The 27359-nt window shown below is 47.9% G+C and overlaps 12 protein-coding genes across 13 annotated transcripts; 4 read left to right on the top strand and 8 right to left on the bottom strand.

The window, feature by feature from the left end:
* Positions 1 to 152: 152 nt before the first annotated feature.
* Positions 153 to 850, bottom strand: FVEG_09041 (hypothetical protein; the record flags this gene model as incomplete). The annotated part of the gene is made up of 2 exons (XM_018897953.1): positions 153 to 687; positions 741 to 850. The coding sequence occupies 2 exons, from the start codon at positions 848 to 850 to the stop codon at positions 153 to 155; spliced, it is 645 nt and encodes a 214-aa protein (XP_018755732.1).
* Positions 851 to 2201: 1351 nt separating this feature from the next.
* FVEG_09040 (hypothetical protein) lies at positions 2202 to 4525 on the top strand (the record flags this gene model as incomplete). The annotated part of the gene is made up of 7 exons (XM_018897952.1): positions 2202 to 2519; positions 2568 to 3131; positions 3181 to 3280; positions 3402 to 3730; positions 3799 to 4061; positions 4101 to 4378; positions 4431 to 4525. The coding sequence occupies 7 exons, from the start codon at positions 2202 to 2204 to the stop codon at positions 4523 to 4525; spliced, it is 1947 nt and encodes a 648-aa protein (XP_018755731.1).
* A 1295-nt stretch (positions 4526 to 5820) lies between these two features.
* FVEG_09039 (hypothetical protein) lies at positions 5821 to 8052 on the top strand. Of its 2 annotated transcripts, XM_018897950.1 has the most exons (8): positions 5821 to 6050; positions 6101 to 6214; positions 6273 to 6405; positions 6470 to 6887; positions 6940 to 7141; positions 7192 to 7415; positions 7469 to 7543; positions 7599 to 8052. In XM_018897950.1, the coding sequence occupies exons 1-7, from the start codon at positions 5879 to 5881 to the stop codon at positions 7535 to 7537; spliced, it is 1332 nt and encodes a 443-aa protein (XP_018755729.1). In that variant the 5' UTR covers positions 5821 to 5878; the 3' UTR covers positions 7538 to 7543; positions 7599 to 8052. The 2 variants fall into 2 exon arrangements, with proteins under 2 accessions (XP_018755729.1, XP_018755730.1); XM_018897951.1 differs by having other exon boundaries at positions 6273 to 6887.
* Positions 8053 to 8807: 755 nt separating this feature from the next.
* Positions 8808 to 10563, top strand: FVEG_09038 (hypothetical protein; the record flags this gene model as incomplete). Its single annotated transcript, XM_018897949.1, has 5 exons — positions 8808 to 9146; positions 9199 to 9289; positions 9342 to 9410; positions 9473 to 10066; positions 10124 to 10563. 5 exons carry the CDS (start codon positions 8808 to 8810, stop codon positions 10561 to 10563), a joined length of 1533 nt encoding a protein of 510 aa, XP_018755728.1.
* Positions 10564 to 10710: 147 nt separating this feature from the next.
* FVEG_09037 (hypothetical protein) lies at positions 10711 to 11927 on the bottom strand (the record flags this gene model as incomplete). The annotated part of the gene is made up of 6 exons (XM_018897948.1): positions 10711 to 10847; positions 10900 to 11024; positions 11080 to 11465; positions 11521 to 11540; positions 11588 to 11610; positions 11662 to 11927. The coding sequence occupies 6 exons, from the start codon at positions 11925 to 11927 to the stop codon at positions 10711 to 10713; spliced, it is 957 nt and encodes a 318-aa protein (XP_018755727.1).
* A 2176-nt stretch (positions 11928 to 14103) lies between these two features.
* Positions 14104 to 14645, bottom strand: FVEG_09036 (hypothetical protein; the record flags this gene model as incomplete). The annotated part of the gene is made up of 3 exons (XM_018897947.1): positions 14104 to 14221; positions 14271 to 14478; positions 14528 to 14645. The coding sequence occupies 3 exons, from the start codon at positions 14643 to 14645 to the stop codon at positions 14104 to 14106; spliced, it is 444 nt and encodes a 147-aa protein (XP_018755726.1).
* Positions 14646 to 15357: 712 nt separating this feature from the next.
* FVEG_09035 (hypothetical protein) lies at positions 15358 to 16281 on the bottom strand (the record flags this gene model as incomplete). The annotated part of the gene is made up of 2 exons (XM_018897946.1): positions 16047 to 16281; positions 15358 to 15992 (listed from the first exon to the last, which is right to left on the bottom strand). The coding sequence occupies exons 1-2, from the start codon at positions 16246 to 16248 to the stop codon at positions 15358 to 15360; spliced, it is 837 nt and encodes a 278-aa protein (XP_018755725.1). The 5' UTR covers positions 16249 to 16281.
* A 1613-nt stretch (positions 16282 to 17894) lies between these two features.
* Positions 17895 to 19825, top strand: FVEG_09034 (hypothetical protein). The gene has a single exon (XM_018897945.1). It carries the CDS (start codon positions 17930 to 17932, stop codon positions 19685 to 19687), a length of 1758 nt encoding a protein of 585 aa, XP_018755724.1. The 5' UTR covers positions 17895 to 17929; the 3' UTR covers positions 19688 to 19825.
* On the bottom strand, positions 19743 to 20335 carry FVEG_16505 (hypothetical protein; the record flags this gene model as incomplete). Its single annotated transcript, XM_018905727.1, has 4 exons — positions 19743 to 19948; positions 19998 to 20055; positions 20110 to 20226; positions 20282 to 20335. The coding sequence occupies 4 exons, from the start codon at positions 20333 to 20335 to the stop codon at positions 19743 to 19745; spliced, it is 435 nt and encodes a 144-aa protein (XP_018755723.1).
* A 512-nt stretch (positions 20336 to 20847) lies between these two features.
* Positions 20848 to 21244, bottom strand: FVEG_09033 (hypothetical protein; the record flags this gene model as incomplete). Its single annotated transcript, XM_018897944.1, has 2 exons — positions 20848 to 20995; positions 21048 to 21244. 2 exons carry the CDS (start codon positions 21242 to 21244, stop codon positions 20848 to 20850), a joined length of 345 nt encoding a protein of 114 aa, XP_018755722.1.
* Positions 21245 to 21902: 658 nt separating this feature from the next.
* FVEG_09032 (hypothetical protein) lies at positions 21903 to 24537 on the bottom strand. Its single transcript, XM_018897943.1, has 2 exons — positions 24475 to 24537; positions 21903 to 24409 (listed from the first exon to the last, which is right to left on the bottom strand). Exon 2 carries the CDS (start codon positions 23952 to 23954, stop codon positions 22221 to 22223), a length of 1734 nt encoding a protein of 577 aa, XP_018755721.1. The 5' UTR covers positions 23955 to 24409; positions 24475 to 24537; the 3' UTR covers positions 21903 to 22220.
* Positions 24538 to 25047: 510 nt separating this feature from the next.
* FVEG_09031 (hypothetical protein) lies at positions 25048 to 27246 on the bottom strand. Its single transcript, XM_018897942.1, has 3 exons — positions 26487 to 27246; positions 25974 to 26430; positions 25048 to 25915 (listed from the first exon to the last, which is right to left on the bottom strand). Exons 1-3 carry the CDS (start codon positions 26998 to 27000, stop codon positions 25222 to 25224), a joined length of 1665 nt encoding a protein of 554 aa, XP_018755720.1. The 5' UTR covers positions 27001 to 27246; the 3' UTR covers positions 25048 to 25221.
* Positions 27247 to 27359: the final 113 nt, after the last annotated feature.

Here is a 27359-nt window from a genome sequence, read left to right as displayed (position 1 = left end):
AGACAGCGGGCGCTCACGCGAAAGGGTTACAAGCGTCAGGAAAGTTCTTTATGAACATCAAACAAATATTGACTGAATGAAAGATCTTCTCGGAATCGCATGGATATGTTCTGACTACCTGAACTAGCTACACTCAACATCTCATAGTACGGTTATACATGCTTTGGACAGACCCAACAAGCCCGGGCAAGTTTGATCGTGGAATCATTCAGGCCACTCTTGCAATCAAAGGACCAGACAGACGGGCTATGGCTTGGGGTGAGGTCAACGCTGAGGTCCTCAGGCCTAGAGGCAGGTACAGTGAAGTTGACACGGCCTCGATTCTTCTCGATGCGGCCCACGATTTCATCTTCACCAATGACGCAGATGCCCAACACATCCAAGAGATTTGTCTCGGCCAAAAAGGCACGAAGCCGTTCCACAAACCCAACAGGCAAGGGAACGTCCTTGTACTCTTCTTGACCAGGATGGTTGAAGCCAAACTCATAAGGCTCCAGCATATCATCCCAAAAGCGCCAGGATCGTGGAACTAGATAGCCTCCAGCCATCCTACCATCAGGGGGAACAGGCCAAGGGGTTGAAACGTGTCCGAATTCCACAACACGTTCACCTTCTTCAATGGAGAAGTGTTTGTGAAGAAGGGCGAGGCCAACCGTGTCAGTGACCTCAAATTGCTGAAAGATATCTCTGTATTGATCATGAGAAGGAATATCTGGCAAACACCAATTGGAGGACCTCACCTCAGTTCTGCCAGGTCAGATCTGTCTCCAAGCTTGGCCAAACGTTCGCTCAGAAGTTTGTTGGACTGGCCGAGTGTCGACAAGCTATTGAATACGTCAATGTGCCACATGTTGGTAAGCTGTTGTGCAAATGGAAAACGTGGGAACTATTGGAAGCCGGTTTAGCTAATGTTGAGATTTTCCGATAGCGCTAGAACGAGGGCCTCGATACATCATATTTTATGGCCTCATCCTATAAGGCTCACAGCTTGAACTTCATTGCATTCATTGCATCCCAAGTACATCAGCACTTGACCATCCAACTCTGTTGATAGCCCCTCCACAGTTCAATAATTTGCCGGTTATATGCTGTAATTCGACCACTCATATCCATCAGTTATATCCGATGCCTTACTTGAGGCCTACCCTCCTCATGGCTTGTATGACATCAAGCTCCATGCGGAGCCTCAATTTCGAGTATGTATTGTATCTTGTAACTATGAAACTGGTCGAAGATGGATGTGACCTGGCCGCTTTACCTCGGATCATGAGGCTCTAAGATCGTTTATGCATGGTAAATGTATCTTATTCTCGGGCAGCGCAGAAGCTTCTGATATTGAATCAAAGAACCAGAATAAAATGGCCCAAAGGCCTGCAAAGATCCACCAAAATTGTCCAAGTATTTTCGTCACTTAAAAAGAGGTACTCGGACCAGCGGAAACATGTACAAAAGACTGATGGAGTGATGGGCATTCCATTTATCCTGATTCCAGGCTGATCCATGCAGCGGTCCCCTGCACACCGACTTCAAAAATGTGCCCGCGTCAGCGTTTGCTGAATGGCTTGCACAGCCTCGTTTCGGAGCGGCAAACATATGCAGGCCGGCATCATTATTGTTTGGGGTTTAGATGTTTGTCATTTTCTGCATGATATAGTCCCTTTGCTAGGACATTTCAGCATTGCGCTTAAACCTTAAATAAAAACAGATATAAGACAGAAGTTTCCAATTTTCCAGGTCTCCTCAGGTCCTCGAAACCGGTCTGACACTCGAGAAAGGTGATATGACTTCATCCTTGGTTGTGTAACACACCAAGACAGCAAATTGCTTATTCTGGCTCCTTGCAGCTATCCAACGCATCGATGTGCAAAAGCCATATCACATGCAATAAGCCGTCTTGAGACATGCATGTCGTTAATCTCAACCAAACGGAGGATGAGCTCCTTCTCGATCATGTTCTACAAGTGAGCAGCCTCCGTAGGTAGTCCGGCCTGACACTGTCACGCCCTCCATTTTCTCTTGGACAACAATGGATTAAGGAGCATCACATGGTAAAAAGAAATGTTACAGGAAATCACTGAGGAGCTTGCGACTGTAGTGAGTGCTACCAACCTTCGCACATGTGTAAAGCGTTCACAGGCAGTTTCACCGACTTGGTCTAACCATCACACAATTTTCTCATTCACACTCGCTGGCAATTAGTCATGTCACATCATTATTCACCTAACTCAAGTATAATATCCGGTCCCGGTGGGGAAACTCGATCTGCGAGTGACGTAGGCGATGGTACTGGACCTTTCAGCTACACGAATGGCGATTCCCGCCGAGACCATGTTCGCTTCGCCGCTGAATTAGGCAGCGCCGTTGAAGAAGCTGTTGCATCGATTGTCTCCAGACACGGAGGTGCTGGTGTTAACAAGAACCTTGCCTGGGAAGCCATTCAGAGTCTCGCAAGGTCCAAGCTTGATGGACTTACAGGCAACTTAATAGCACAAGGGACCCAAGGCTTTTACACTTCTAATGTAGGTATCACTTACATCTAGGTTAATATAGAACTAATAATTTGCCAGGACTTTGTATCTGCCGTTGGAGCTTCGCTTTTCTCTCCTGAAAATGACGGCTCTATGAACCACGGTGTTCCATTGATGACAGACTTGGATGCGTTCTTCCTCGATGAACAGCCTTTTGGGCTCGAAGATTTTCAGACTCTGGAAGTTCCAGACTTCGGGCATGCCATTTATGACGATGGACCCTTTTCACAGATGCCCATTTCGACTCCCTCATCCGGAACTATTACTCTCCCGGCTAATAGTCCATCCTTACAAGAGCCGTGGCCTGATGGAATTTCCGTTGAATCTTCAGCGACGGGAAGTACACACACTATCACTGCTAGTCCTGCTTTTAGACACCATGGTGTAGCGCCCAAGCACGCGGGACAAAGACTCACGATACCTCCAGCACGGCACAACGATTCTTGGCCCCAGCGAAGCTTCAGACCTTCGTCAAAGCGTTCCATGGGCCAAGCTGATCGCGTGACACAAGGTAACAGGGCAAAACCATCTGACAGGCAACCAAGGCGCGGAAGACCGAGTGAAAGGCCTAGCTGTATGCGCTGCAAGATTCAGAAAAGAAGAGTGAGTTGCAAATCTTCGTACTCAACGAGAGAGCTCACAAGTGTCAAAGTGCTCTGGGAACGCCAAAATTTGCGATTCTTGTCTGTCTTCTATGTATCAGGAGCTCTGTGTACCCGCGGATTTCAAAGGGTCACGAACTCTACTTCATAGTCAGTCATCAAGTTTATCAGAAGGTTCGGTGCTAAGATACTGTAGGCTTGTACCAAACACGGATCCAATATTTACTCGACAATGTCGCTGGATGGTTCCCGATAGAACCCTCTAATACAGTAACTATCGAAATCTCAAATGGATTTGTATCAACGTTGCAAGTGACATTGAAGCCGTACATCCCTGCCAACCAGGATGCTCTCACTCATGTCCTGTTTCGCGGGACTGAAGCTGGCATGATAACTCCGCGGGCTGAAAGCACAGCGTTTTCTCTGGAAGACGGTACTCTCAACCCGGAGAAGATTGACGCCTATTGTGATAGTCTTGCATTCGATCTAGCATTGAATGAAGGGAGACGAAAAACAGACAGGAATAGACTAGCAAGTCATATTCTTATGTTTGCTACAACGCAAGGTGCAGAACTCCAAGAATCGCCGAGTATAGAGGGGGTACGTAGATCGTGATTTTGCTTTCAGAGACTTCTCCAGCGGATAGCGTATACTGACTCGAAACACAGATCGGCTTAGTACGACTTGCGCTGCGGTTCTGGGCCATGCAGGCTGTGTTTTTCAAGTATCCCTGGACGATTACGAAAGGTGCTTCGGACATAGGCATGTGGCCGCTTGATATACCTGGATGTTGGTTCGGAAAGACACTACTCCCACGACTTGTCAACCAACAACTTGACAAGGCCTTCGAGATCCGCATGGATGAACTTGAGCGAGAGATTCTTGAACAACTCCAAGACATGATCCTCCGCCGTGACCGAAGCACGTACTGGTGTTCCATCTTTTTAACAACTTTTATACTGTTACACAGTCTCGAGAAAGACTCATGGAACATGCACGCCTGGGAGTACGAGAAGAACCGCGAAGGGGGAACCCGTTGGCCTTTGAGAAGGGACCCTTGTGATTACTACGGCCAGAACAGACATATAGCAGATATACTGACGACATATTTCCGTATTGTGACGAATGGGCATGCGCCATTTGCCATAGACTGGACAAAGGCTTCAAATCAAGGGCTCCTGGGTGAGAGTCCCCATACTCGGTCACTGATTGAGGGCATACAAAAGGATCTGCAGAGTCCCCAGTCCAGTGAGTAATTCTCCCTCAAGACTTGCAATGACATATGCTAATCGAAGAACAGACTACAGGGGGGAGCTGGACGTCCCAAATGAGTTCCGGAGAGATGATGTCGAGAGCTTGAACTATCACTACACCAAGAGATTAATTTTGGGCTAGACTAAAAGCCCATTCTTATATTTATCATCAACCATAGAACTATATATTCATATTGAAAGCCGGTAACTAAAACACTGCTGTGACGTCTTACTCTTCCCTTTATCCACTACCCTCGCCATTCTGGTGGCGGGCTAAGATACGTACGTTCATCTAGCCGTCATTACAAAGCGCCCCTGTAAACGTGCATGAACCCTGTAAAGCTGCGATGCTATCGGGTGGATCTACGGGTATGCGATCTTAGCTCAGGGGCAAGGCAGAATTGCTGTTTGGCACTTACGTATTGTATTATACTGTATATTCACTCCTTCATCTGGGTATCTTTTCGCCATAAATTCAAGCCCAACGTAATTGCTTTGCCAACAATCCCATCTTGTTTTCCTGGTATGAGGTGGCCTCAGCACCTCAGCTGGCAGTTGGTGGCTGGTGAGACAAAGCCCGTCACAGCTTCACATTTGGCATGCTCTCATTTGTGCTTCGGCGTCGCGTGTACGGAAAAGGGTCGTCCACGCTCCGAAGCCACATCGAGATTGGAGTGTCATGCTCCGAGAGCAACTTCAGGCTGTGCAACGCGACGTGTGTAATCTTTTCCTTGGAGGTCTTCGAATCAGGCTGTAGCAATGGTCAGCACGACTGGCTACACAAACGGGTGCGCGCTGCTGACCTGTTTACTGACATATTCCGTTGTCTCACCCATTTTGTGATAGATCAGGTAGCAGTGCGCTATTCTGGCTGGCTGGCTGGGTATGTGCAGTTCCGTTGGTATTCAAAAATGATCCAAATTATTGCTTCTTTACAGTAGGAAGGAAGCCAGCTACGCAGATCTCTTATATCATTATTCATCTTCATACTCATCGCCCTGCCAGAGTGATATCTTGTTAGCGTCGGAAAGTATGAAAGTCTGTATATTCTAATGCTTTCCGATTGAATTTCCGACTTTTTTGAAGCTGCGTAATGGAGGCCATCAAGAACCGAATTGCGGAAATTCAATCAAGTCTACGGATACCAGAGCCTGATTGATCCTTGGTGCCTCTGATTCGCCTGTTTTCATCACCCTGCATACCTGAATGTGACATCGGACAACATGTTGCATTGTTCACACTGCTGCTAATATCCTTGTAATTGGTGTGACATCCATTCTGATTGTCTTTCCCGAGGTTCGCTGAGTCGTTGCATTTGCTGCCCGCCGCAAAGCAAGGGGTGGCCTCATATCTTGCGCATTCCTGAGGCCTTTATCCAATAGACTTTCCCTCCTACTTGTCCCTTTCCTCTGACATCAGTGTTCGCGCCCGGTAAATACGCAAGAATGCCTTGCGATAAATTGATTCCCCGTCTTGCTAGCTCACTCCTGTAAACATGATGCGGTCTGGTACGAAATCCGCCTGCTTGGCATTGGTCTTCTTGGGTCTCATGACCTTAGGCGACTCCATCACCGACAGTCTTCTCCCCGCTCTCGCCGATAACGCTCACACCCAATCAGGTCATTGGAACCTGGGGACTGCGGCTCTTGTGCTCAAAGGCGTCTCTGGTAAGGGTATTTCCAGCTAAAAGTGGCTTGATTACTGACATAAGGCACAGATGTTATAGGCCAATTTGTGATTGGCTATGTTCTCAACACCAGGTCTAAGCATCATGCCATGAATCTTAACGCCACGAGTATCCTTGTCGCCAGTCTCGTCACCTTGTTGAGCTGTATGCAGATGCCAAGCAAACAGTTCATCCACAAACTCAAAACTAACAATAGTAATAGTATGCTATGAACAACAATGGCCTATCTTGGTTGCTGTAGTGGGCCCTCTAGTAAGATGTATCGGAGGAGGGTCTCATGCCTCAGCATTTCTCATACTCTCTATACTCCATGATCAAGCCCCCACTCATTACCGGTCTGTTCCCCCATCCTTCACATCCCGATGGACATGACTTAACACTAATGGAATGGGCTTTCAGGTTCGCAAGTTACTACTGCACAGGAGCTGTTTCAGTCGTAGCCCAGTCTCTAGGTCCATTCTTTGCCTCTAAACTCGCCGATTCCAGTCACCTCTTGCCTGGGATACTGTCCGGAACCTGCTGCCTCATTGGTTTTGGGATTACTGATTCAATGAAGTCTGCGCCGTACGAGAGCAACAATTCTAGTCATGATGAGTCCACTTCCTTGCTGCCTAATCACCAACACGATGTTGAGCCTAAGAGCCTCGACATCTCGGTGACGGAGTACTTGTCTAAATGCTTTGGCAAGAGGTCTCTGATCAAAACTTCGAGTCTCATATTTCTGCCCCAAGTATTTCTCCTCATGGCTATTTGCAAATCAACTCGACCACTTTTCAAAGCATACATTCAGCATCGAGATGACGTTAGTCCTGCCGAGGTGCGTAAGCGAAGTTCTACCCCGATTTCAAACCCATAACTCTTGTATCTAGGCCGAAGCTTTGTGGCTTCTCCGCAGTGTCATGAGCGTTGCTATCTTTGGCATCATCCTACCAGGCATTGTTCTGCGCACTGCACCGAGTGTCTCATATCCTAACAGTATCAACCTTCACGCCGCCCAGATCAGCGTTTTATTTATCTCCATTGGTGCTTTCATGATAGGTCTATCAGGGTCTCTGCGCTCCATCACAGCAGGTAAGTCGTACCCAAAAGCTAAATATGTCACTTTCTGAAACCATTGCAAGCCCTTGTGGTAAATACTCTCGGTGTTGCAACTGATCTGAGCCTGCTTGCCTTTGCATCGTGTGGCTTCAGCAGCTCCGATGCAGGAACTGTCATGATGACTTTGGCATCGATCGAGAGCGCCGGAACATTGCTCGGGATTGGTGCTTTATACCCGATCTATCAGTGGAGTATTAACGAAGACCTACCATTTCTGGTAGGAGGCGTTCCTTACTACATATGTGGGGTGAGTATATACACTTCAAGTCTATGCAACCTACCTGCTGAATCCAACTACAGTCTCTTTACGCCGTCACTGCCGTAATTGTGTGGTCTTCAAGAACGAGAAGCCAACCTACTGAGTCATGATCTGAAGTACGTAAGATCACCCTTACAAGAATTGTTCTAATAGATGTTCTCCCCATTGCAGGGGATCCAATAATCCTATGCAAGCAAGGTCTTGAAGTTCATCATAAGATATTGATCAGCGAGCTTTGCCAATTACCTGGCAAACTATCGGTACCGGATTGCTCAGAAACCCCTATCTCGGGGTAAAAATAGTTAAACGGTTGAGTTAAGAGCATGGTGGCTAATCATAAATTCAGTGGCGTGATGAGGCACCGACTGGGCAGGGTTCACAGGACTGCAGACCGCGGTACTTGATCGCTCGTTTCCTTTTTCATGTAAAATTAGTCCGTAAGGATACAGAAGCTGGCACCTATTCTACTCGTCCAGTATGAAGCCATTTGCTATAAGCAGTATCAGGGGGTAGATTAGCCGTCCTTGAAAATCAACTAGCCGAATCATTTTGCTGCTACCGTGGACCTGACCTGAGATAATCTTTAGTAAACTGCCGGTCTTAGTGTAGTTCAGCTCTTCTCCAATTATCTTATTATATCTCAATAAACTATATGGTAGGTTTCATGCCACAAGATAGACCCTGACCTTACGAAGAGAGACACCCATCAACACTTTCGGACTCTTTCTGTCTCAAAACCCGAACAATTGTCCTTGGAACTGGCATTCGTGAATGGCTCGGGCTGCACTTGAAGTCCGCGGAACTTGCAGATATAGACGCTCAGTTGCAGGCTGTAACCCAACTTGAGACAACGCTCATGCAGCCAACCAAGACGGGAATATTTGCCAAGCAGCTCATCATGAATCCTCGTATTTTAACAGTGATTATTTGTAACCTCGTTCCAGACTGGTTGATCTTTCGCCAAACGAATACGGCGGGTCCACAGCGGTCATGCCCGTGCACATAACCTGTCCTGATCAAGATGCTCGCCTCTCCACCGCATTGCATGCATGCGCGTCGATACCGTTACATCACCCACTCAAGTGAGTCATTCAATCGGAGCGAGTCTGTTTCATGGAGTAATTTCGCCAATCTTTTACGAAATATCCACTTGAGATGCGTCGGTAGTTGAGGAGATGCTCGGGGTCGGGCCCTTGAAGGTCCCCGTCATATGAGCTTCGGGTCCTCGGGCGGCACTAACTGCAGATCATCTAGCCACTGCAGATTCAGTTCTGTCGATCGTATATCGGATCTCGAAGTATAAATTTTGTACATCATGAGAGGAAGATCTATTCATCAAGCTGTGGACAGAACAGTCCAAGAGTTCAGCAATATTCTCTCATGGCGTCATATCTAGATCTCCTTCTGGGCAACCCCCAGTATGCCGTCTTTTGTGGCGTCACTCTATTCACTCTCTTTGTTGTACGATACTCTTTACTCGGCCATCTTACAAAGTTTCCGGTCTTGAATCCGAAAAGATCACTAGAGCTTACCAGCAACCGTGTAACTCAGGACTTCATTATCGACAGCAAGAATATTCTCACAAATGGCAGAGCTTTGTATAAGGACCAGCCGTACAGGGCTTACACAGACTGGGGAAAAGTAGTGGTGATTCCACCCCAGTTTCTCGATGCGCTGAAGAGCCATAAGCAACTGGACTTTACGATCCCTGCTGAAGATGTACGTTTCACTTCTGATAGTGACTCGATACGCAGTGACTGACCCTCAGCAGGACTCTCACGCATATGTTCCTGGATTTGAGCCTTTTGTTTCTGACCCAAACATTTCAAAAGTTGTTACCAAGTATTTGACCAAATCTTTAAGTTAGTTTTCTGTTCATCCTTGGCCTGTTACGTACTGACTCTTTTGGCTCAGCCAAGCTCACGGCACCACTCTCTAACGAGGCATCTCTGGCCTTTCGTCAAGTTCTTACGGACTCCACTGGTCAGTATCCTCCGCAAATACTTTCAGGGTCAAATAGAGACTAATCTTGCCGGACGTTGTAGAATGGCATGAAATGCACCCTCAACATGATATAGTCCGTATCGTATCGCGTATGTCATCACGAGTATTCATGGGTGAATCCCTCTGCCGCGACGACGAATGGGTCAGAGCCAGCGGTGACTATACCGTTCAGTCCTTCAAGACGGGTGACATTCTGCGGACGTATCCTCGATGGTCACGGCCCTTTGTGCATTGGTTCCTTCCATCATGCTGGACGCTGCGTAAGAAATTGGATGAAGCAATCCGATGTCTAAAGCCCCATCTTGAGCGTCGCAGTGTTATCTCAGCAGAGGCCGAAGCACAGGGAAAGCCCTCGCCCTTTGACGATTCGATTGAGTGGTACAAGAAAGAAGGTTCTACACGTAACCCAGCACTCCTACAAATCTCATTGTCACTCGTGGCTATCCACACAACGTCCGATTTGCTTATGGAAACTCTTTTCAACATTGCCCAGCACCCAGAGTTATTCCAGCCTCTCCGCGAAGAGATCACAAATGTGCTGTCTGCAGAGGGCCTCAAGAAGACAGCCCTGTATAATCTGAAGCTCATGGATAGCGTCATCAAAGAGTCTCAGAGATTGCGACCAGTTTTACTCGGTAAGTATCTCACCAAGTATCATTCAATCATCATCTTGCGTCTAACTACTTTTCCAGGCTCCTTCCGAAGGCAGGCTATGGCAGACATTACTCTGCCAAATGGCGACCTGATCAAGAAAGGAGAAAAGATTGTTTGCGATACAACTCACATGTGGAACGGCGATTACTATGAAGAAGCTGCAAAATTCGACGGCTATCGTTTCTTGCGAATGAGGGAGGCATCTGAGCAGGACAAGCACCCTCATCTTGTCAGCACTAGCTTTGACCATCTGGGCTTTGGCCATGGCAATCATGCGTGCCCTGGGCGATTCTTTGCGGCTAATGAGATCAAGATCGCGTTGTGTCATATGCTCTTGAAGTATGATTGGAAGCTGGCGGATGGTGTGGTTCCTAAGCCGTCTGGATTTGGGATGATGTATTTACCTGATCTCCAGGCTAAGCTGCTTATCAGACGAAGAAATGAGGAGTTGGATATTGACTCTATCGAGACTCAGTAGATAGAGGGCTGCAAACTCAAAGCTGCTACTCATCCTAATGAATAGAGAACGATAAAAGAGACAAATTGACTTTGCACTCATTGATTACTCTTTGCGAAAGCAGAAATCTCATATCACACTTGTGTTCAACGTATTCGTATATTTTGGCTAATTGGTATCATCATCAACACGGTTCTGGATAGTCATCTCTGTCATATTCTCCAGTCCGCCGTGAACAAGAACGAAACATGCGTCTTGGTTTCGAAACACTTCCTCTCTCGCCTCGTTCTGCCAGTCTCGTTTGGCTGTCTAACGCTTGGACATCTTCTAGATGATATGTCCCGTTGCTAAGCCTACTCGAGAATGTGCCGTCGGCTATGATGCCGCAATGCTTGTCGCGAGCAATCTTGCGTATGAGATCCGCCATCGACATCTCAATGTGTAACTTTACAGTGTATGCTAGTGGATGAAACTGCATGTATCTGTGAGCTGTTAGCATGTTCCGTGTAAGTCGGGGCCCTGGGGGTTGGGGCATACACAAAGGTATTTCGTAAACTCATCATGGCAATAATAAGGACATCCATGCTCAGGGAAAACCCAATGATAAACATATTAAAATGCGTCAACCTCTTGTACTTCGTAAGGCCGTGAATAATAAGATTTTTGCGAACGATGTGGATGAAGTAGAAATTCAAACAGCCGTCGACAATGAGATAGATGACTTTTTCGCATCGGTCCCACCACTCGTTGATGTGAATGTATCGGTCCGATACTTGCAATCGCGCCGGAATCCATATGCAGTAGACGGAAATATTAACGGCCGTTATAAGTGTGCCGATGAGGACTTTGAGGCGGTAAGCTTTCTTTTTGTTGGTGAGGAGGATGCCGCATCGGTTGACGATGATTTGGAGGAGGAATTGGACCTATCGGGATAGTGTTAATTTTGGCGGTTCGCGCGGATGACTTTGAAATTCGTACCTGAAGAGCCCATGTCGTAACTGAGAAGCGGTCAGTAAAATCCATATTGAAGAGACTGTAAACCTACGAATTGTGAAATAAAATGCAAAGCTGTAGTTGCTGTCAGTGAACACTCTCATCGCCCAACATGGGATAACTCACCTTGGGGGTATAACGTCCAGTAAATGCAAGATACAAATAACCATAAAAATCGTACAGACCGTCAACTCCCCCCAGACCATAATAATATACGCATTTCGAAACACCCGCCGGCCATGGCGCTGATACACCTGCCAGGTCTGCCTAATGGCCTTGAAGACAGTCAACCATCCGAAACCAAGCGTGAAGCCGAACGCCGTCGAGGCGATGACAAGGTCACCTCTTGTAACCTCCTGGGCTTTGTAGTGGGGAGAGAGGAGGGTTAACATGGCATGTCACAAGAGGAATCATTTGGGCGTGATATCTCGGGTGATATTTTCCATGGTTCGAGGAATTGGAGATGCATAAGAGGGAGAGTGAAAATTTAGATGAAGGACATCATAGACTAGAGGTGAGAAAAGCAAAGGCAGACTTGGCCGAGGGCACATGCAGGGCGATATGTAGCGGCGGGCTAATGATTGGGAGTTGTTGAGATGCTAAGTGAAGCCTCTTCATGCACGTCGGATCAAATAATGTATCATTGACGTAACTCGATCAGCAATGTCTGAGTGCGAGCAAGTACCGTCTACTACAACATCAACCAATGGGGAGAACCTTAAGAGTGCCCTCTTTTCGCCCCTAATCTCCAAAGTAGTTCAAACCCTTCCCCGCGTCGGCAGATTCCAGACCGAAAAGAGGCGTCTTCACTGCCGTCAGCCGTTACGAGCCGTGCTGTTGTGCGCTGCAGTCTCCGAGTCGTGCTCGTGGCTTTTGCTTTGCTATGTGCTGCTTTTCCTGGAACATTGGGTAACAAGATCTGCGCGCCAAGTGACGTTCTGCGTTGGCTGATAAGTGACCTATCGATTAAAGGGCTGCGCATCAGCCAATTGGTGGTCGTGAGTGGCTGCAGATCGGCGGTGATGTGTTGAGGCTGAGACTTTTGAACGAGTCAAGCAGGGAGAGTTTGAGGGAGCAGTGTCTGGACTGTGTCCAATTGCATCGAAGTTAATTGATTCATTTCGTGGCATTCCAGCCTCTTTGACCCCTCGTATTCGAGCGGTCGACATCACTCTCAAACTCTATCCGTCGTCTTCAAGGACACCTCTCGTATCGTGGCATCTTCATTTCGCCTGCCTACGAAGCCACTCTTCTCACCGCCTTGAGCGTATTATTCATCAATATTCACATGAAAAAGAAAAGAAAAGAAGCGTAATTACCTAGGGTTATGGTGGGCGCAGGTCATCTGTCTTCCCAACGACTCGGTTCGTCACCCGCGATTCCTAAGGATCATCCCTCCCCGCTAGCAACCGGATCGTCAAGCCACAGCTGCCGTTAGCACAACCAAAAGATTGGGATCTTCCATTGCGATGAGGATACTGCTTTCAGCTTTGCCACGCTTCCAAGTAAGTAGCTGAGTCGGGATGGAGGGGAATCGGGCGCGGCTCGTGCCGAGACCCATGACTCCAAACTGAGGAGTCGGCAATATCCCCTGAGGCGATCAATTGAATAGTCGCTTATGCTGTGATGAAATCGACACTAATGGACTCGAGGATTTGAGGGCCAGGGTTGAAATGTCAGCTGGACTCTACATGCAGCTTTTGGCGGATGATGGCTGAGCTAAGGTTGAGTGCTGATGCGCCTCTTGTGAGACACCGCTCAATCTGGCTTGGGTTTGGTAAAGAGTACCTATTACTGGCATGACACCTTGCGAAATGGTTCCAACGAGGACATACGAGCTCTAAACGAGCCCTATGGCATTCTTAAAGTCACAGAAATTGCCCAAGTCGTAGCACCAAGCTCAATCCATATGGGAAACCTTGCAGCTAATTGATTATATCGTTTGTTTCCCCGCAAATTCGAGCTGGTTGATCGGCCTCTAATTGAAGTCGGTGCGGATGAAACGGCGCTCACGACACTAGCTAGTTCAGAAGGCTTAAGAATGGGTCTGTGCAAAGATCGATCATTTCTCTGCCGGTTTTAGAGCTGTTAGGTGCGGCGATCAGGTTTTAATGAGGCTGATGTCGACGAGAAGAATGCCATATCGAGATACCTGTTCGCCGATGGTGCCCAATCTGACTCAACTACCCTAAAGCTAGTGCAAATGTTGAAACTGTCAACGTTGATAGGCCATGGGGCCTAATGCTGCGAAGCACTGAGTTTGTTGTGTTTAAGAATGGCATTTGAAGGTTTGCAGGCTCTACTCCTTTTACGAAATAATTTGCCATGTTCAGGATCAGCTTCCCGGCTCACTCAATTGAACGATCCGCGTTTTGCATCTCTGTTTATCCACCATCTACGATGGCAGCAAGCACTTGCGGCCTCACATCCATGCAACACCCTCGAAAAAGGTTCATATGTCATGTATGTATTGGAAATCGTATAAACGCAGGAGTTTCTGATCTTTTACTGGTGTAAGAGCATCTTCTGAGCAAACTATCAATCTGATATTGCTTCGGGATTGACAGCCTACTTGCAGTTCGTTCCGCCATGAACAAAACTACCATCAGAGTTCTCACAACCACATGTTCCGTCATTAGGATCCTTGATACAGGTTGTACCAACTCCAGATGACTCTCCATTGTCGCTACCAATCGTCAGATCCGAATCATAAACATTTGTTTGACAACACTTACTTCCAGAAAAAAGTCCAGTAATCCGCATCAGCAGTGAGCTCGTCAGAAGTAGGAGCATCGCATTCGTAAGCTTCACAAGTACCGTAGGGAGCACCGTTGTTGGCATCATATTGGTGATCGACCTTGAAGATAGCAAAGGTCTGCTGGCCAGAGACACGGGTGTTGTAGGCGCATTCAGCGGCCTGGATGGCGTTGGAGGTCTTGGAGGCTGGTTGTATCGTTAGTATATAATATCCACGGAGAACAGGTTGACGAACGAGAGCATGATGGGCTCTTGGAGTATTTGCCCTTGGTATTGCTCTGAGCAGGCTCAAGGGTAGCAGTAACGGCGCCTGCAATAGCAAGGACTGAGGCTAGTGTTGTGAGAGGATACATGGTGAGTGATATGAGGTCTTGGCGACGAGAGATTGATAGTCTGGCTGTGTCAAGATAAGATTGTAGCTCCAAGATATTCAGAAACCTTATATACGACAATTTCTCTCCTTTGTTTCAAAGAAATTGAAGACGTGTTTTCGAAACATGCCGTGGTGGAGATATTTATGATTCTCTCGGTGGAGCGCTCGCCCCTTGGCCAATTCTAGCAAGGATAAAGTGGCTCAAGCTCAACGACAGCTGTCGTATTTATACGCGGCTTAAAACATGCATGGTTGTTTGGGTGAAACAGCAGGTTTTCGGGTTGTGACTGGTGGAGATATTTGGCTGAGCAAGCCGATAATCCGATAGTGATGTTTCGGGGATATTGTAAACTGGGGTATGTTTCCTCAAGATTAAGTAGCTGAGCTGGCCTTCGTTGCCTTCGTTGCCTTTATTGCCCACTTTCCGTGACTCTGGTATAAAATGCCCCATCTTTGACTGATGTCTGCAATGAATCAATTAAAGGCGGACCTTCGGTTGGAACAAGCCTCGAAGAAGGCAAGAAGTTCCCCATAATCTTGGACTATTTCTTTGGCGGACAACGTTGAAAAGAACAGTCTAGAACTGGGAATTGGCATTTAACTAGCTCCTAGTTCCAAGTAAAGTATGTGATTACATACCGAATTCATTAAAAGGCTATCTAAGCTAAGGTGAAGTATACTGATGAACTAAGCTAAAGGTCCTCTACATCCGCAGCGGTATGCGGATGAAACGTCTCAAAGTTAAAAATTGCCTTCTTGGTCTCACCCTTCGGTTCATACAAGACCAGCTCTGGACAGTCGCCCAAGTCACCGAATGCACCCGAGTCAGTAAAGACGCCATCTTGTAGAGTACCTGTAACATTGAAGTAATACCCAATCTCCCGTATTCTTCGACCGGCACAGCGAAGTGACACGCGGGAGCCATGATGATCCTCTAGTGTATCTTGGATATCAGAGAGCCGATAAAACATGGAGTATGAAGGGATGATGCCGTCGTCACGAAGCCACTCATAAGTCGGCAGCCTCTTGTGGAGGGACATGGCCTTTTGGAAGTACGGGGCTGCCTCTTCGGAAAGTTCATAGTGGCGGAAGCACTCTGGGCTCAAGGTGGTGAAGCATGTGCCATGCTTGACCCATTGATCTTGCCAGAGCTCGTCGTTATCTCCATCGGGTGACTCCCAGAGCTTGTTCATTTCGTCAACGGTATCTTCAGCACCTGCATGGTAGAGGATCTGGGTGATGTTTGTGTAAGTGCGGTTGGTATCGCAGTGGGTAGGGAGGGAGCCGTCGTTGTGGATTGGCCAGAGTCCACCAACAGTCCATGAGTCTGATGAAGAGGTTAGATACAGTCGACTTGTTTATGTGGGAGACATAAACTCACCTAAAGGTCCTGTTACTGGTCGTGTATCCCAGACTTGAGTCTGAACCATCCTCGCAGGTGATGAATAGCAGCAGGTGTCTTCAGCTGCAGCAGCATCATAACATGAGCCTCGTCGGCTACCGGCGTAGATATTGGGTGTCCCAGCGAGTGCTACGACAGAAGTAGCTGCTGTGATGAGAGATAAAATCTGAAACGAAGACATGTTGTGCTTATTCCTCAAGGTGCTGCAGTCAGCCTGTCTTCACTTGAGTTACTTTGTAACACTTAATTTTGAAACGATGTGGCCCCAGACTTTATAAGTCTCACTGTCACCCCTATGACCATAATATGAGCGAATTCTACGAACTACAGCTTGTAAAATCAACCGATCGTAGCCCGTAACTGAGCATCATTGGTCCTGAGGCTTATACAAGTCCTCACTTGGCAAAGTTTATATCCTAATCGCCAATCACAAACTGAACCGCGTCAGCTACAGTCCGAAAACGTTCAGCCTCGTCTTGAGGCTTTGTGGAAGTCAACTGGCACGATACCAAATGCGGACTATGCAGGACAAACAGCGAGTGATAGTTTTGCAGATCCATACCAATTCACGAATTCACTTTTGAATTTCTTGGTTCTTCGTTCATGCAAGGTACTCATATCGTGATTTGTTTTCATTTATATCCTGGTTTTCTTGGACCTGCAGGCCCGTTTGGTTTCAGTTGAAGCCACGGACCACGGTGATCACAATTTCTCCTCATCATGATAACACAAAGGCTGGAATGCGGACCGGTCCGTATAGCTGCAGCTGCAGTGGTTAGACGGGCGATGATGTATACCTCTGGCCTAAGCTCCTCAGCCATGGGCTTACGTTAGAAGGAGTTGGAACTATTTGAACCGTCATTCCAGAGACTGTGAGGGAAAAGCTATTATCGGAAGATGAAGGATTGCCATGCTGCGGTGCTAAGAATAGGATTGGGTTTTGCGTGACTGCCAAGGCCCAAGGGATTCTGGATCATTGCTGTCAGACTCATGGCTGGCTGAGCTTTGTATTTGAGACAGATATTGACCCTCAGATGGTAGTCTGTGATCGGGCGGGATGTCTCAGATGCGCTCGGCGGACGGGACATCTACCCGGATTTAGTAGACCCATGGGATCGGAACAGGGATCTTAGAATATCTCTTCCTTCGTGTCACTCAACACCATCACCTATCTCTCCCAGCTTTTCAAAATCTCGCAACCTAGTCTTGGCCGAACCTAATTCGTTTCCCGGCCAGCCCAACAAAAGGACCACGAACTCTCACCATCATAGAAACCTGATTGCCGGAATGTGAAAGTTAAGAGTTTTACCTATCAGAGACTGGGCCACCGCCACAAACACGAGGACAACGGCGAGAACGTCACGGAACATAGGTAAGCCTCCAACGATGAATGCCATTCACGACTCGTGCGAGAAGTGTAATCCGGCTGCGCGGACTAAGCACGGCCCCGGAATTTAGGCTATTTGAGCTTGTGTGGAGAATGAAACGTCATGATGTCGATGCGCTGGAATGCCGATCCATCACTCGATCAACCTGGTCTTCGGGGTTGCATGGGAGTTTCGCTTCTTAACTGATATGCCGCTGAATTCAATTCAGTCGTTGTGACTTTCCAACGGTTCAGAACCAGGAGACAACAGTTGTTTTTTGACTGACGATAATTTCAGAAGATAGTCAAAGACTCGCGATCTATTACACCGAGGTCGATCAAGGATGACACTCCTGCTCGGACCGATGCAGGTTTTAGGTTACATGGTAAAGAGGGGAAAGGCAATGTCATCAAGAACAAGATAGTTTATAAAACCGTCTTCAATTACTTTCTCCGCTTCTTTCCGGTATAATCTCATCATGATACGTCTGGAAAAATGAAGATTTTCAGTATCATCGCATGCCTTTGCGCAACCTCACTGGCTTCAAAACCGCCACAGTTTCACAATTCAGCAAATCACCCCGGTGCCGATCCTTATGTGATGTGGGATTACAAAACAAACCTATATTATGCCTATTCTACAGAGGGAGCAGATCCAGGGAGCCTCTTTGCGATTTACAGCAGTCCTGATCTGTCGACTTGGCACAAACACCTGGGAGGCGTTCTGAAAGCGTGCTACGATGATAACATGAGACGCATCAAGGGCGGCCAGGCCTGTTGGGCGCGTGACTGGTACTGGGCTCCCGAGATATACTACAACAAGCTGACCGGGTGGTACTTTTTCTTCTATGCTGCCCGGTTGCGGGAGGACTTGACAAAGGATTACTTCCGATACTCGGACTTTGAAGAGCCGTCTAAAGTTGGCGTGGCTGTCGCTCGTTATCCGACGGGACCGTTTAGGGAAATTGAGGATAAGCCGATTGAATACTATCCATTCGATCCCGACTATCACGATGTCAACCTCATCATGGACGAGAAACAGATGCTGCCTCCACAGAGTCTTGCAGAGGGTCAGACAGCACCAAAGGGAACATATATCCCCACCATCGATGTTAACATCTTCTTTAACACGGATAAGCGAATTTATATGTATCTCTCACGAAATGCATACCGAAACTGGAATTGGGATAGCAAGTTGGGCAAGTACATCGAAGAGTCGAATATCATCGTGGTAGAGATGGAACGCGCTTGGTGGGACGATCCAAATGCATTAACCATGCCACAAATCATCGCCACGCAAAGGAACATCCATGCCCGGAATGCGCAAAAACCTCCCTCGAACATCACTTCCTACAATGGCACCGGTGAGATTGGATCACCACCTCGCAAAGACGGCTGGAAGACGGTTATTTCCTACGGCGCTGATCCGCAAGGTTGGGAAAACTTTCACGTTGACGACTATCGAAAGTTCAATGGCACCAAGAAAGATCGTCGTTGGGCTGAAGGGAGCACTATCATCACGAGACTTGGCAAATCTGATGCAAAACCCGTTTATCTTCTATTATACAGCGCCAATAACTACGAAGCATCCAACTATGGCGTTGGCTTCGCAACTGCAAAATCTCCATTTGGACCATTTCGAAAATCTTCCAACAATCCTATCCTTACACAGGACCCTGATAACGAGATTCCAATCTACTCAACTGGCCATGGTAGCATTGTTGCTTCACCTGGTAAGAAAAGCAAGATAACCTTCGCTCAGGACGTTACGCATCAAACACCCTGGGGTTCTGAGCTGTTCTATGTACATCATGGCCGTAACAGCACGGAACGTGATCGTTCCCTTTACACAACTCGATTGCAGCTCAATGAAGACGCTGTTGACTTTGGGTCTAACGATGCTCTCAACATGAGTCTTACACCACTTGATCAACCTCTACCGAAGCACACGTATCCAATTAACATGCTGGCAAAGTGCTCCATTTTGCATGCCCTGACTAGTAATAAGAGATGGCATCAATATCACGTTCGTGTTGAATCCAAGCTAGGAGCTCCTTTTGATATTCGTGAACGAACGAATAGGGTTGTTGGACAGCCTGGAGAGAAAGCTCCAACGTCTGTGACAGCTGATTGGCATGATGGCTCGTTTGTCATATCTTTTGATAACAAGATTGTGAGGGAATTGGCTTATCAGCGACTGGGTGTTGATGGTACATGGACAACAATCACAACGAGCTGGACTACATGCAGATAGTCTTAATCAATGCTGGAGGGCTGCCTGTTGCTAGGAATACTAATGTTTTCAAACTTCATAGACCCTTCTCTGAAATGCGTGCAAATACTGGCGAGGGATCTATAAAAACCTCCATCTTATACGACTTTAAGTTGCCATCCTCATCCCTCTTCATCAACATTGTAGCGAGTGCTGGAACTTTAATTTCTTGGGTTTTGGGATCGTCTCCCCTGACAAGATACCGAACATCACAGCGATGATAGATGCAGGGGTTCACATAATCTAGGCTCGTGAGAACTCGCCCAGCAAACTGTGACGTATAATGACTTACCGACATGGATAACGTCATGTTTTAATCCATCGAACTTGGCCCATATAGCTTTGAACATCTGGATATACCATCAGCATGTGAAAGGGAACAGTTTCTGGTTTGTGTAGCCTACTTCTCTAGCATCCGTGACGGAGCGTACCGGACTATTCGCGTATTGTATTGTGGCATCTGCTGTATAAAACTTATCGAGCCATGCGTCTACATCCATTTTGGCACTACAGGCATTGTTCTGTGACGAAAGTTATGTCAATGTCAACAAATTTAGTGTGCAAGATAAGACATACTTCAACAAGCCAAGCCACAGCCTCTGCTTTCGAAAGTTGAAGATCTGAAGACATTTTTCAATTCGTTTTTATTCGTTTCAGCTTTGATCGTGTTCGCAGTTGTTAGAATCTGAAAGAGCCGTGAAGCATTTTCATGCATCGTGGAATTTATACCCCCTCACTAGTAAAGTTAGCTTCTTGCTTAAGGTTGACCGCTACACTGACTAAGCCCGCAACTTCCGGACCACATAGTCGGGTACCCAGAGAGTTTAGATAGCGGCCAGACTATGTGGAACTTCATAAAGAGTAGATCGCCGAATTTTCGGGCTGCAGAGGTTGGACAGGGGCGAGAGCCACGGTTATGACACGCATCTTTTGCGTATGAGACTACAGTATCCAGTAGCGATTTGCGAAACCTTGTTGTATTCAAGAACTTGTCAAACTATCTCGTCCACATAGTACCAATTGCCGAGCTCCTCTATGCCTTGTATCCAAGCCATACACAATCACGTCGAACTCATTGCCCCCTGTCTCTGAAATGCATTCCGTACTGTGGGCCCAAACAACCCGGTATGCTGTGAATAGTCTTAAACATAGACAACCTTGGTAACGGTGGGAGTAGGCGCCGCAACAGTGACAACAGAGGCGCTGGCACACGAGCAGGCTGTAAGATAGCGAGGCTCTCCAGAGCAAGCACTGGCATAGGTAGGAATAGACTTGGTAACATAAACAGTGCTAGATATCATCAGTAAAAGACCGCAACGAGGGTTAAGTATCTTTGGCTCACCTTGCAGCAGGAGTAGTAGTAACCTGAAGATAGGCTTCACACTCAGCCTTGTAAGAAGCAACGACAGAAGGGCCACGGAAGCCAGGAACAACGGCTCGGGCACAGTTGTCGCCGCAGCCGGAGCGTTCCTGGAGTTCCCTGGGAATATTGACGGCCAGGACAGGGGCAACAAGAGCGGCGATAAGAGTGAACTTCATGGTGAAGATAATACAGTGTTTTTGGTAAAGAGAGAGATAAGGAGCTTTATTGAGTGTTTTGGAGCAGAGCTGAGTGAAGAATGTAATGAGAATTATGATTAAATAGGATCTTTGTGTGCTCTTTATACACAACTTCTCCAGCATGACTGCATCCCATCTCAGCTCCGAACATACCCTTCCCCTGAAAACGCTTTTCACACCGATAAGAAGTCCCAACGGTTTTAATGAAAAGAACGCCTAGCATCACGAGGTTATCGCCATCGTTCATTGAATTTCCACGTTTTTAACAACTAGCGCACCGTTGGCAGCTCCTAGTCAGATATCCTAAACGCCACAGACCCAACCGTCAAAGGGGCATGAGCTGTTAACAAGGCGATCTAGATCGCACTAATCAGAAGCTGAGATCCATTAAAGGCAAGGGCAAACGGTCTTTTTCAGTGTTTGTCGGGCCTCGTGATAGTTTCGGGAATACAAGTGGAAAATAAGGGGGGGACTATTTAAAGTCTTGGTCCACGAGTTCCGGATTGAGAATTCAGCTGGATTAAAGGTCTTATCAGAGGAGCTGATATACTGAAAGGGCAAGGCTTCCGGACGATAGGAACAATAGGATCAGGCCGACTCAGTGCCAGGGGGTGCTTGACGAAATATTACTTTTACGGCGGGGATTGACAAACAATGGTTAGCATGGGGCCTGCGACCAACAGGCAGATTGGTATCGCAGAGTTGTTGGGTAACAGGACACCGATGTGTAGACCAAAGAATCCATTAACCGGGTTCAGAACTTATTAAGCATATATAAAACAATATCTGGAGAACATAAATAAGATGCTTCACTTCAGGGAAGTACCCGAGACTCAAATCTGTTACAGCCAGAGTAAGCTTGAACTAAGCAAGCCTTGACTCTGACAATAGATACAATCTGTCGATTCAGACCATTCGGTCTGCCCAAGGAAAAGGACTGATGCCTATCTTCCTTTCACCCGTCCATACCATCGCGAATGCGCAAGAAGTTGGCATACCGCTCCAAAGTCCAGCGACGCGAGGCCTTGCCCCAGATAGCCATGGGCAGCGACGACATGATAATGACGAAGCTAAGAATACCAAGCTCGATGAAGGTATTCTGTAGACCGGTGTCAATCCAGTAGCTGCACACGAATGTGAAGATGGTGGCGAGGGTGTTGTTGATGACGGCGACACCAACCATGCCCTCGAGAACCATGTCGGGATAGCTGTCGGCTAGGTACGTGATGCTCAGATCACCAGCGCAACCGTAGCCGAAGCCGATAAAGCCCAGCGCGACGTAGGGAACAGGCCAGTCCCAACCATGTGCTGAGCCGATACCGAATAGCCACATGCCCAATGGGAAGATGATAACGCAGAGGGCCATGAGGTAGAGACGGAACTCGGCCTCCATAATGCCGTTGTTGCGCTTAGCCTTCCAGAGGATGAACCTGTCGCTGCAGTATCCGCCGTAGAAACAGCCAATGACACTTCCAATCAGACACGGAATGTTCATGTTGGCGACAGCAGAGTCGCTGTAGTTGTACGGTTCGTTCACCCAGTAATCCTCCTCGACGGTGAGGTAGAAGGACAGTGCGATGTTCTGCATTCCCCACTGAAGACCAGCGAACCAAACTGCGGGAAAAGAAAAGATGCGCATCGTGTGCCACAGGCGGTGGACATACTGTGTCAATCCCAAACCGCGCAAATTGGACGCTGGAGTGATCAGCGCGATGCGCTGCCAGTAAGACTTCTTGCGCGCGAATGAGGCCTCGAGTCTATTGCGCTCGGTCTCCTCTCGTCGCACTGCAGATGCAGTCTGAGAGATCGCAGCTTCTTCGTCAACTGGAGGCGATAGGTTCTTCTCCTCGGCATCCTTGGTGACGACATGGTCACCAGTAGCCGCGGGAATACCCTCAACATTGCCGCGGCTGGCGTCGCGCTCCTCAGTCTGGTGGAGATTGAGGTAGCGATTGCGCTCAAAGGCCGTCTCCTCAAGACCAAAGTAAAAGAGGACGAGGGTGAAGCCAGAGGCAATTGCGCCCATGTGGCCAATCCAACGCCACCCGACATTCTCTGCCAGATGGCCTCCGATCAAAGGACCGACATAGGTTCCAACCGTAGTGGCAAGGGTATACATACCCAGCGAAGTACCATTCTGGTGCTCGAACCAAATGTCCAGCAGAGACAACTGAACAACGGCCTCAGCGACAGACTCCGAAGCCCCGACAAAGAGCTGGGACCAAATCGTGTCGCCGGTGGTCTTCAAATGGCCGAACCAAATGTTGCCAATAAGACCCCATACCGTCCCTACCAAGTATAGAATTCGTCGTCCGTAAAGATGCGTCGCAGGCGAGCTGAGAAGCGTCCAGTATCCGATCGCGACAAAGAGCACACCAGCGCCCGTATTGAAAACATCGTAACTAATCCCATATTGTTCATTGACACCTGTGCTCGCAGCACCTGCGACATTGGAGGTGGCGGCGGTCAAAGCGACAATGTAGCACACGAGAAACGAATGCCAGGTCTTGCGCGCAAGACTCCAGTTCAATGGATCATTGGGAGACTTTGTCGGAGGGGGAACGAGGATGACATCGCCGTGCTTTTCGATACTGGCATCGCCGGAAGCGACGCTGGCGTGCTCGTCGGTGAAGAGACGTCGTGTGCCCGGAAGGACTTCATCGAGATCGCGAGCAGACGGAACGGCCATCCGCGTCGATTTGCAGTGGTACTTGGTAGTGGGGTCTTGTTAAGTCGTCTTGGGGCGAACGGCTCCTCGGAGCCGCATTCACACGCGTTAAGGGGGATAGGTATGGGTAAGCAGGATATCGATCGAGAGTCAGCAAGACATTGTCTGTATGCGATAGTGATTTCCTAGCAGGTCAGAAACAGAGTAGCGATCGCACAGAGAATGGGAGGGGAGGAAATTTTTTATATTATGCCCAAGGATCCATATCTTTCGGAGCAGTCCCCCACTAGAAAGTTCATTCCCATGTCGGGCCGCAATGGGGAGACCGGAGCGATTCCACAAAGGGCAGTGCGTCTGACAATTTGTGGTACGTTTGGCTGGGTAGAATTGAAAAGGTTTTAGCTGTTGATGTCATGGTGTGGAAGACGGCACACCACTTCCGCGATGGAGAGATAAGGTCGCGTGCGGGTTTTGCGCTGGTATTGGACGGATGATCCTTGGGGTAAGTAGCCGTCCCTCGGGGGGCAAGAAAACAGCGAACCTTGATATGGGGTACCAAAATAAACTCATCAAAAGTTGCCCTAAGCTTATACTATATTACCTAAGTCTTTTTGTCATTTAGGATCGAGGTTTTGTGTTTTATTTCCTCCCCTAGCCGTCTTTTCGTCAACGGTCTTCCCCGATGAGGTTCGGCGATCATTGTCAGTTTGAAGAGTAGTATTCTGAGTATAGGCGAAGCGATGCGACGCACGCGATAATACTTTCAGATTCATTGAAGCTGACGTTAGTGTACCTGTCTGTTCGCGAAAAATGTCCACTCCAGCAGCCAGTGACAAATGGGTTAAGTTGACTGATTAGTCACCTGCCGACTTCCATCCAAAGGTACGGAGTACTGTACCGCGCTCAACGGTCACGATCAAATGGGAGTTACCATTAGGTCAACTCCATTGGACCTTGGCTTGGACGTATCAAAGTCACCAGCTCGGCTCGTTGTCGCGATCGTGATGCAACCACATGCTTCCCCTTTTCTCGGGCATGGAAGAAAAAAAGCGCATGGCCCATGCCTTCTAGAAGCCAGGTCAAGGGCAAGGATTACTGAAGCCTAACAGCTCACCAAGTCAGCAGCATGATTCAAGATTTCTGTCAAAATTTTCATTCATGAAACGAATTACGTTGCGGAAAAGTCATGTCAAGCATTTCTACATCGCTCTCATAGATAGTTGCTATACATCATTGCTGTGGTATCAAAAATGTCCTGTTTTCCCATGATCCCATCTCAGCGCCAGCCCTAAACCATCAAAAAGTCCACGTTCAAATCCTTGAGTTTCTGCAACCAATTCATGCATCCATCATCGCCATTCTCATGCTTCCACAAAATTTGCAACGTATCAATCGCAGAGTATAGAAATCCCCATGGGTTGATTTGCGCTACCGCCTTCAATCGATCCATAACCCACGCCCGGCTCTCCGGAGTCGTCGCCGTTGTTCCATAAATAAAGGTGGGCCAGCCCGTGGCTTTGAAGTTTGGGTCTTCGTCAGGCTGTGGTAGGAGCGTCTCGTAAAGATCCTGGATGAGTGTTTTGGGAACTTGGTCTGGCATCCTGGCCCGTAGTGCGGGAGCTGCCTGGATGATGTAGAGACATGTTGCCAATCTGTGCGCGGAGCCAGTTCGGGCACTGCTCCAAAGGGCGGTTTTGCTGGCATCTGGCATTCTGTCCTTTGCCCATTTGAGGACATCGAGACGTTGTACCCGGTCTAGTAGGTTGGTGAATTCGATAAGCGCTTCATTGCTGGAGACGTTCCCTTGAGCTTCGGCATGTAAAAGTTGTGCTGTCTCGCGGAGGATGTCGAGAACTTCAGGGGGGCAGCAGAAGAAAGAGTTGTTGGTTCGCGACAATGTTTCTTTGACTTGATTTGGTGCAAATGATGCTGCCTGGGTGCCTGGTTGTGATGGGTTGAAAGACAAGCTCAACGTGCAATAGCTACGTGAGTCAGTTAGCATCGAGCCAGTCAGTCGGGAATTAATGTATCTCCACTTACACATAACAGTCCGCAACAATATAGTCTCTCAGAGTGGTGTCAGAGCCAGTATATGGTTCTATCATATTCAAAAGCTTCTTCGCACCCTCGAGATGAGGCCTCCAACTTTGCCACCCAGACTCAATGAGCTCTGAGTTGATGAGAAACAAAACAGTAGCAAGAATCACATCGGCTCCAATGGTGTCAATATTCCGTAAGGCATCGGGCATCATTTGCAGTCCTTTTTGTTTGGCAACGAGAGCATCCATAAGCAATTTCTTTGGTGCCTCTTCTCTTTCATATGAGTTGGGGCCTAACCATGATCTTGATAAATTGCACATATGAGATGCAGATACGGCAATGATAATTTGTTGCAAGAATGAATGCTCATTTGTGAGCTGCAAAAGATTTAGATATGGATTTCTGTTACCGTTGGTTTGGTCATCACCAACGAGATCCAGGCTAACTCGAGTTGAATCTGAGTTGAGGGTTAGCATCAGCATCATGAAAGACCAAGGTCTTGAGAAGTCATACAATAATTCAAGTACCATCTCTGGGAATGCGTCATATCCTGAAATAACGGATCGACCAATGTCCACGGAGAGTTTGACGATGTTGGTGAAGGGGGCGAAGGAGGGGACCATGGCTTAGTTTTGTTCGGAACAAATAGTTGATTTTCCTGAGGCGACACTAAACCCCATGCACCTGGCTCAAAGCCTTGAGTATCGAAGGAGCCCATTTGCATATCGGAAGATTGAACATCGGATTGCACATCAATAGTCATATCCGATTCACCTTGCTTGGGTAATCGACACACGGAGGCACTAGAACTCTGTCCGGCCAATTTACCGCGCGTGGCTACTGAGCCAGTCCATAGAAATAGGCGGCCATAGCCCAGGCATTCAACCCCCCTGGAAGCGCATTTCGAGCAGTGCGGGATGGACCTATCGCAGCGAAGTCTCGCACGGCGACAGCTGTGACAGGCTTTCTTGGCTACTTGGACGGTGGTTGATGAGATACTTTCGCTGTCGGGGTGCGAAGTTGACATCGGATAAGATAAGTAAGTGAGATGAGAGAGATTGAGGCCACAGACTGTAGCGTTGCCTGGATGCTTATTAAGATAACAGAAGCAAAACAAGGGGCGATTAGCGAGAAAAGTAGATGAGAGAGACAAGATCAATGGCACGTCGTGGGTAGGGTCTCGTTGTTGGTAGAAAAGGATATAATTTTGTTGATCCTGGGATCCTGGCAGCTGGTTTGTAAGATGTTTGGTTGATTTTTGTTAATTCCGAAGCCCAGGCTGGGGAATGTCAAAGAATCGAGGTTCACGGGTTGGTGCCTTGGGATTCAGGCCGTCATCTCGGCTCAAGCGGAGCAATGCCAGGCATAGCCACGGGGGAGGGTCTG

Source organism: Fusarium verticillioides, chromosome 5, assembly GCF_000149555.1.
Source record: "Fusarium verticillioides 7600 chromosome 5, whole genome shotgun sequence".
Taxonomy (NCBI): Eukaryota; Fungi; Ascomycota; class Sordariomycetes; order Hypocreales; family Nectriaceae; genus Fusarium; species Fusarium verticillioides.
The sequence above is the reverse complement of the archived record's forward strand: the minus strand, read 5'-3'. Positions and strand labels throughout refer to the sequence as shown.

Bases quoted from the DNA above. Each gene is read 5' to 3' on its own strand.
- FVEG_09031 (XM_018897942.1), bottom strand. From the start codon at position 27,000: ATGTCAACTTCGCACCCCGACAGCGAAAGTATCTCATCAACCACCGTC. The intron at 26,431-26,486 runs GTATGACTTCTC...CCCTCAACTCAG, and splicing joins GAGATGGTACTTGAATTATT to ATTCAACTCGAGTTAGCCTG. The intron at 25,916-25,973 runs GTAAGTGGAGAT...TGACTCACGTAG, and splicing joins ATTGTTGCGGACTGTTATGT to CTATTGCACGTTGAGCTTGT.
- FVEG_09039 (XM_018897950.1), top strand. From the start codon at position 5,879: ATGATGCGGTCTGGTACGAAATCCGCCTGCTTGGCATTGGTCTTCTTG. The intron at 6,406-6,469 runs GTCTGTTCCCCC...ATGGGCTTTCAG, and splicing joins CAAGCCCCCACTCATTACCG to GTTCGCAAGTTACTACTGCA. The intron at 7,416-7,468 runs GTGAGTATATAC...ATCCAACTACAG, and splicing joins TTCCTTACTACATATGTGGG to TCTCTTTACGCCGTCACTGC.
- FVEG_09034 (XM_018897945.1), top strand. From the start codon at position 17,930: ATGAAGATTTTCAGTATCATCGCATGCCTTTGCGCAACCTCACTGGCT.
- FVEG_09032 (XM_018897943.1), bottom strand. From the start codon at position 23,954: ATGGCCGTTCCGTCTGCTCGCGATCTCGATGAAGTCCTTCCGGGCACA.